This window comes from Panthera uncia (genome assembly GCF_023721935.1).
Source record: "Panthera uncia isolate 11264 chromosome A1 unlocalized genomic scaffold, Puncia_PCG_1.0 HiC_scaffold_17, whole genome shotgun sequence".
Classification (NCBI taxonomy): Eukaryota; Metazoa; Chordata; class Mammalia; order Carnivora; family Felidae; genus Panthera; species Panthera uncia.
Genome location: NW_026057577.1, coordinates 37,904,446 through 37,911,908, shown reverse-complemented (window position 1 = coordinate 37,911,908; position 7,463 = coordinate 37,904,446). Strand labels below are relative to the sequence as shown.

Below are 7,463 nucleotides of genomic sequence, written 5' to 3'. Positions count from 1 at the left end.
CCCTGACCCCGCCTGGGAGTCCTGGGAGCAGAGCGAGTGCGGAAGCGCCGTCGGGGGGTGGAGGGAAACCTGACCTGCTCGGAAAAGAGCGATCGAAGAGGCGAGGCTAAATCGTCTGCCGGGGTCCTCTCTGGCTCCTTCCGCCCGCCGGGACGGGGTTACCGCAGGAGGCTCCCGCAGCTCGGCGGAAGAGACGAAAGAGGGGAAAGGGGCTTTCTGCGCGCTGAGAGGACGCAGCCAAGTCGCTCCCGCGCTTTGGGGTCAGGCTTTGGCGCCCGCGAGGGTGAAGGGAAGCTAAGAGCGGGTTGCGGGGGAGACAGGCAAACACACGGACACCGATAGTGACCGAGACATGGGAGGCGGCGCAAAATCGCGAGGGAGAGACCCGCAGATGGAGCGCGAGTGGAGGGCTCCAAAACCCGGCGAGGACGGCGGGCTTCGTCGGCTTATGCCACGGCCCCCTCTGCTCCCTCCGCGCCTTCCGCCAAACCTGACGCGCCTGCTCCACTTCTAATCCAGGCGGCCGCTCCTTCCCTGCCCCCTGACGCGGCTGGGTCTCACTAGGGGACCAGTGAAGCTAAGAAGCAGGTGTTTGGCCAGATCTCTCCACCGAATTGCCATATAACGACTTGTCCCGGGCAGGTTACATAAACACTCTGTGCCTCCAAGTTCTCATCTGTAAAATGGGGTTTAAAATGGTACCTACTTGTGTTGTTTAAGGATTAATACGTTAATGCTCATTACGAGCTTGGAACACTACCTGACATACAGGAAGCCCTTAATACATGTTAGATATTATTATTCACTTTTCCAACAAACGTTAGTGAAGCGCGCACTCTCTGGGAGGCTCTGCGCAGGGTTCCAGGAGGCGGGTTATGGAGGTGGTACTTGCCCCAAAGCTCATTTACTGTTAAATAAATAAACAGGGTGCTAACAGGGAATGATAAGGACTAAGAAAAAAATAAAACAGGGTAGTAAGATAGGGTGTCTGGGGAAAAGAACAAACTAAGGTAGAAGGAGCCTCCGCCCCAGTCTGGGCCTCAGTCTCTCCTTCGGTAAAAAAAGAGGGCGCCCTAAGGCTGACGCACTCTGACGCCTAGCCCAGAGGTGGGAGCTGGGCCCGGGAGAACGAGTCAGAGACCCCACCATCCCCCGACCCCCGCCTCCTCTGCCTACTGGAGCCCGCCCCTTGGGAGGGAAGGCTGTGCTGAGTTTCCCAACAATCAAAAGGTTGATGCATGCCAGGATTCTGCAAAGGAGTTCAAGGATTCTGCTCGAGTTCAAGCAGCCGGAGTTGGGCGTTCAAGCAGCCGAAATTAGGGTCAAGTTTCTCAGTGGGAACTCGGATTCTCAGGGTGGACTCCAGGAGAGCGAATTACATCGTGCCTTCTGTGCCTGGGACACACCGTTTGCAAAGACATTACTTCTACCCTTTCTGGTTTACCACTAACAACCACATCGGGAGCTGGTAGTCCCTGTTACTGCTCTCGTGGTATAGAGCAGTGGAGGGAAGAGCGTGGTATAGAGCAGTTTCCCTCTGTGGCGCAGAGAGGGAAAATGTTTATCCCGGCCGATGCCAAGCCCCTATTTTGTCCCTGGAACGCCAACTCTCACTTGTCTGAGTATAAGTTATGTTTGAAAAAGATTAAATATCCCGTTAATGCCTATTATGTGTCGGGCCCTGGCCTTGTGTGATACTCATCACAGCAATCTGAAAGATAGCCTTTTTTCCTATTTTATGTATGAGGGCACTGGGGCTCAGGAAGTTAAAGGGTCTAAGAGATGGAGTAGGTATCCCACCCCAAGTCTGTCCACCCCAGTGCCACAGTTGTTACCATCTCAGCAGGAAAGTAAAATAAACCAGGCTGAAGGGCCAAGAAAGTGTCAGGCACATTCAGCAGGGCAGAGGTCACCTCCTGATCCTCCTCCCTGATTCCCCCTCTAGGTTCTGAGGGCCCATGTCACAGAGGACCCCTTCTGTACCCATGATAAACACAGAGTGAGGCAAGGCTTCTTCTAATTTAAGTATGAAGGAAACTGGCCACCTTTGAATGGACTCTGGAGATGCAGATCACCACCTTGACCCTGACCTCACTCCCTTGTCTCTACTTGATGGTCTCTGTTTTCCTCTACAGTCCCCAGAATCTAGAAAGGATTGGGCTGGAAAGGATCCTTTCAGTTTACAAAACCAAAGCCTCATTCATTCATTCATTCATCCATTCATTTGACAGATACCTATCGTCTGCCACTCTGGGCCAGATCCTGAGCTGGGCAGTGGGTATAAAACAGTGAATAAAACTGGTAAATATTAGGCACAGAGAAAGGAAGCTCCTGGCCAGAGATGACACAGCCCAGACCCAGGAGCCCAGGATTCCCACATGCATGATCTGCCCATCAAGGCTTCACCCATGTGGGCCTTTGTATGCATGGTTCATTCAGGGGTCACATCCTAATTCCAGACAGCCATGTGCCTAGAAGCCTTTCCCTAGTCCTCAGATGACTCTCAAAATCCCACCTTGAAAGACCCAGTGCACCTTTCCATACAAACAGCCCTGAACGTTGGCCTTCCTTTCTCTTGGCCTGGTGTAAAGAAACTCCCAGCTGGGCGGGCACAGTGAATGTTGCAAATTGGCAGTATTTTGCAAAGGAAAATCTGCTCCGGAGTGTTTTTCAGTTACTCTTTAAAAATTATGTTTGTGGTTTTGCAGCCATGGAGAGAGGCTTCCAGGGGTGATGTGACTTGCCCAAGGTCACACGGTTAGGAAATGGCACACCAGGATGCAAACCAGGCCTATGTGAACCCCAAACCGGCTGGTACCTACCCACCCTCCACTCTTGAGAGCACTGTGCCTCCGCCCCAGAGGAGGGGCAGAGGCGACTGCACAATTCCGGAGAAACCACAGCTCCCGTTGCTTCCTGAGAGAGCCCAAGGAGAGAGGCAGCGGCGCCGACCCGGCGCACTCAGTGGGTGGGAGAGGGTGGGGCGCGTCGTGGACCGGGCCGCAGCTCCCGCCCGCAGGTGCAAATTGGTCGAAATACCGGTACGCTTGGACAGTCCCGGCGCCTGAAGCGGACCAGGCGCAGAGGTGAGCGTGCGACTCACAACCCAGCCAGTCCAGTAATAGCGCAGATCTTATTTTCGGGCTGCTCATTCCGCCCTCTCCAAAAAAAAAAGTCTTCCAAACTTTTGAGGTTAATATATATATATATATATAATCTCAGCAGGGAACTTTTCAGAAAGGAGATGGAGGCGGCGGATATCGGGTTCTTTCCCGGACCAGAAAAGCTGAAGTCTCTTACCTGCAGGAAATCTCGCAGCCCGCAAAGGCGCGTCTGTCTGGAGCGCTTCACTTCGGCGCGGGACGCTCACGGCCGCCTCCTCTGCAGCCCGGCTGGGCTCCGGCCCTGTGTTTTATACCACTATAGGCAATTAATATTGCATCAGCCGTATTTTAAATTTTCAAAACCCACAATATAATGTAATGGCATAAGGGCATTTATTATTAAAGGACACCCGATGGAGAAGGAGGTGGAGGCATCGCTGGGGTTGTTGCGCTTGGTGGGGGCGAGGGACTGAGGTCCAGGGGCTGGGGGCGATCCCTAGGTTTGTTTTTGCCGCAGAGGGAGTGCACCGCGCGGAGGGGAGACCCGCTCTGCTCCGAATTTCGGCCGGGAGTCGATGACCCAGACCCCTTTGAAGACACAGAGGGGAAATGTGCAGACGACTCCCTGACTTGGAACATTAATTTTTAAATCATGAAGGTGTTCCTGTGGCTCTCAAATAAAAAGGTTTCTTCCCCCTTTTAGAGGGGGTGAAAGAAAAGGGAATGGCCATCTTTTGAGCACCTACTGTGCGCAGGGCACTAGGCTAGGATCTTGACAGCAGATGTACCATTTAGCACCTCCTTCCTCATAGAGAAGATGAGATAGACCATGAATTGAGTAAGCTCTTGGGTGACAATTTTAAATGAATTTCTGAAATGACCCCGAAGGGGCCCCAACGGACTCTGTCCCAGGAAAGAGCACTTTCCTCCCTCTTTGCTTCTATCCACCCACTTCCTGCCAGGCCACTTGAATCTTTTAAAATAATGTTTCATCTTGAGCACCAAGCGCTACCAAATGCCTCAAATAAACAATCTTATTTAATCTTGACAATAACTTTGTGAGGTAAATATTAACATCTTAATCCTGCAGGCGAGCAGAGCAGTCCGAGCCTTAGAGAAGGTAAGAAACTGGCTTCAGGATCATTCAGCCAATGAGTGCAAGTACTAGGCGCTCCTACTCTCATCAGTCAGGCTTCAAAGTTTGCGGTGGATCTGAGTCTAGTTGACCGAACAGAGGCTGATAGATTCACATGCAGGGAAGTGTGGAGGGAAGTGCCTTGTAACCCTGAGGTCCAGAGAAGAACGGCCAGCTCTCCCTAGAGGAGATCTGAGTGACAAGGTGCAGCTGTGTGGAAGAGGGGAGAGATGGCCAGACACTGGCCTGCCAGAAGCGAGAACCCAGCCCTTATGGGTCCTCACTTTTAAATCCTTTCCAAGACTAGTACTCCTTAGCCTCTGAGAAAGAAAAGCACTGTGATTCGGGTTGAAAAATAAAGCATTTATTTTAGGAGTTAATTCAAGGGGTAAATAGAGAAGAAAACTTAATATTTTATTTGTATCTATTTGGAGAACAAAACCAAGGTCACACAGCAACACGCGAATTACATGAAGCAACGAAAGATAAAATGTGGTGGGACCAGAGGGATGGCGGTGAGAAGGGTCCAGGCCAGCAGTCTGGCTCCTCTTTCCGCTCCAAATCACAAGTGAACCTCCACCAGGAGACACCCATGTAAGGGGGATGGAAAGAAGCAGAGTTAAATAAATAATAGCCAATAACAATGCTAACAACAACAACAATAATAAAATCGCAATGAGGTTAGATGTGTTGGAAAGACTTGCATATGATTCAGAGAAGTTACAATTAGTTTCGAAAAGCCACCTCTATGCTGCGCTGGAAATCTGGCTGCAGGAGCGAGCTGGGGGCAGAGAGTCCTCAGTCCGACTGGAACACTACCAATCCCACCCCTCCAGCAGGCAGTAATCACCCCCTCAAACACCATCAGATCTTGGAGGATGCGCTAGAGCAGTTGCCGGCTGTTGCTTGCAACCAGCTTTGAGATCCCGGCATTTTCAGTCGCCAAAATTGAGCCCATCTTTTAGGGAGCCCGACTTACCGCAGAGAACAGCTGGGACCTCGCAACTTCACGCACACTTTCCCTGAACCTAGTCCGTGCTACCTTAGAGAACTTACAGCAAACCAAAGGATGAGATGGATAGAATTTAGGAGAGGAAAGGAGTATAAGGCTATCCTTTGGAAACATACAGTATTTTATATACTCTAAATAAATCTCCAGTACATGTTTGTGCCCCAGTTAGACTTTGTATTAGTGTTTATCACTGCCTTCCCATCCCTTCACCTTTGTCTAATCACGCTTAGCAAAGTGGCGCCTTCACCCCGGAGTAGTGTGGTCGGGGCCAGTTCACTGTCCCCTGCATTGGGGCTCCTGCCCTGTGGTTTCGCAGTCCAGCGCGCGAGGGAGATTTTTCAGCACCACGGACAGCGCCTGCCACTTGGGGCCTGCCCTTCAGGAATTTTTTTCTTAGCGCCATAACTTTTCAGGTGGGAATGGAAAGGAAAGAAGAGAAAGAGAAGTCCGGGAGGCAACCAGGTAGGATAAAGGGGAAAGTCTGTGGCTTCGGGGGAGACAGCCTGACCTGCCAGGAAACGTCTTGGAGTTCCCCATAACCGTTCCCCCTACACACACACCCTGGGGGGTGGCATACACTCCGCTCTCCCGGCCCTGGCCCCGGCCCCGGACGCCGCGCCCCGCCGCAGTCAGTGGACCGCCGAGTACTTCATTCGTTTCTGTTTCTGTCTCTGGTTGCAAAACCAGACCCTCACCACGTTCTTTTTAAGGTCCAGTTTCTCAGCAATGGCCGCGATCTTCTCGGATGAGGGCCGCGGCTGGATAGCGAAGTAGGCCTCGAGCGAGCGCTTCTCCGGCGCTGCGATGGACGTGCGTTTGCGCTTCCGCTCACTGCCGTTGAAGAGCTCTGGCTTGCTGTTTTTTTCTCGATAGGCGGCCTCGGCTTCCTCCAGCCAGGCCTGGAGCACCGGCTTGAGCGCGATCATGTTGTTGTGGGAGAGAGTGAGAGACTCGAACCTGCAAATGGTGCTCTGGCTGAGCGAGCCTACGCCGGGGATCTTGAGGTTGGCTAGAGCCGCACCCACGTCCGCCTGGGTCACTCCCAGCTTGATGCGCCGTTGCTTGAAGCGCTCGGCGAAGGCCTCGAGCTCTCGCGGGTCCGACTCCACGTCGCTGAGGCACGCGGGCATGGCGGTGTGAGGCGCCACGGCGTGTGGGTGACTCATGCCCATGGCCTGGTGCAGGTGGCCCATGGCGCCCAGGTGATGCGGGTGGATCTGCGCCGGCATCACCGAGTGCTCGGGGGCGCCCAAACCGCTCACGCTCAGCGTGGGAGAGATGTGCTCTAGCAGGTCGCCCTCGAGGCCCTGGTGCACGGCGTGGTGTGGGTGTGAGGTGAGCGCGGCCGGGTGGGATATGGGCACGGTGGACGAAGTGGACGTGCAGGGCACGCTGCTCATGGTATGATAGGTGGCGTCGGGCTTGAACGGATGGTTCTTGCCGTGGGAGACGATATCCACCGCCGCCAGAGCTTCGGCGCGTGCCAGCAGGCTCTCATCAAAGCTTCCAAATATATTACCCTGCAGCTGCAAGCGAGAAGGCGCACAGCACGGTCAGTGGGGAATACTGTCAACTCAGGATTAAAACACATTTTCAAGCAACCGAGATGCCTCTCCTCAAAGCCCAGGTCATAAAAATTAATACGGAGACAGAGGCTTTGCTGGAACAGACGTGTGGATCAGAGAGACATGAATGAGAGAGAGAGCGCGCCGGGAGAGAGCGCGGGGGAGACAAGGAGAGGGGTTCAGACAGCGGCGATTGTTCTGGGCGACATGAAAAAAACATGAAGCTAGTGCCTGTCAAAAAATGTGCCTTAGAGCGGTAATTATGCTCCAGTACGTACCTGCGGGGCTGGGAGACAGACTCGGCGCATGGCCTCGGAACCGGAGTGCAGGCTGGAGAATTTGGGTTCTTGAAGCACCGGATGCATGCCGAAAGGCTGCTTGGCGTTCATGGCCATCATCTTCGCGCGCCTGGCAGGGAGGCAGCGAGGGACATGGATCAGGCTCGTCTCGCTCGCTCGCCGCGCTCCAAGTGAGCGCCGCTCAGCGCCCGCGCTCCCCTCGCCCTCTCGCTCGCTGCCTCCCCTCTCCCCCACCTGCTTCTTCACTCATCTTACAAGCAGCCTGCCAGGAAGGGCCCGGGCGCGCGCAGGCGTGCTCACGCGCCCGGGACTCGCAGGGGCGGCCCGGGAGGCGAGGCCAGGCAGCAG

At 53.9% G+C, this 7,463-nt stretch overlaps 1 protein-coding gene across 1 annotated transcript; it reads right to left on the bottom strand.

The window, feature by feature from the left end:
• Positions 1–4,587: 4,587 nt before the first annotated feature.
• Positions 4,588–7,214, bottom strand: POU4F3 (POU class 4 homeobox 3). The gene is made up of 2 exons (XM_049648836.1): positions 7,095–7,214; positions 4,588–6,777 (listed from the first exon to the last, which is right to left on the bottom strand). The coding sequence occupies exons 1-2, from the start codon at positions 7,212–7,214 to the stop codon at positions 5,881–5,883; spliced, it is 1,017 nt and encodes a 338-aa protein (XP_049504793.1). The 3' UTR covers positions 4,588–5,880.
• Positions 7,215–7,463: the final 249 nt, after the last annotated feature.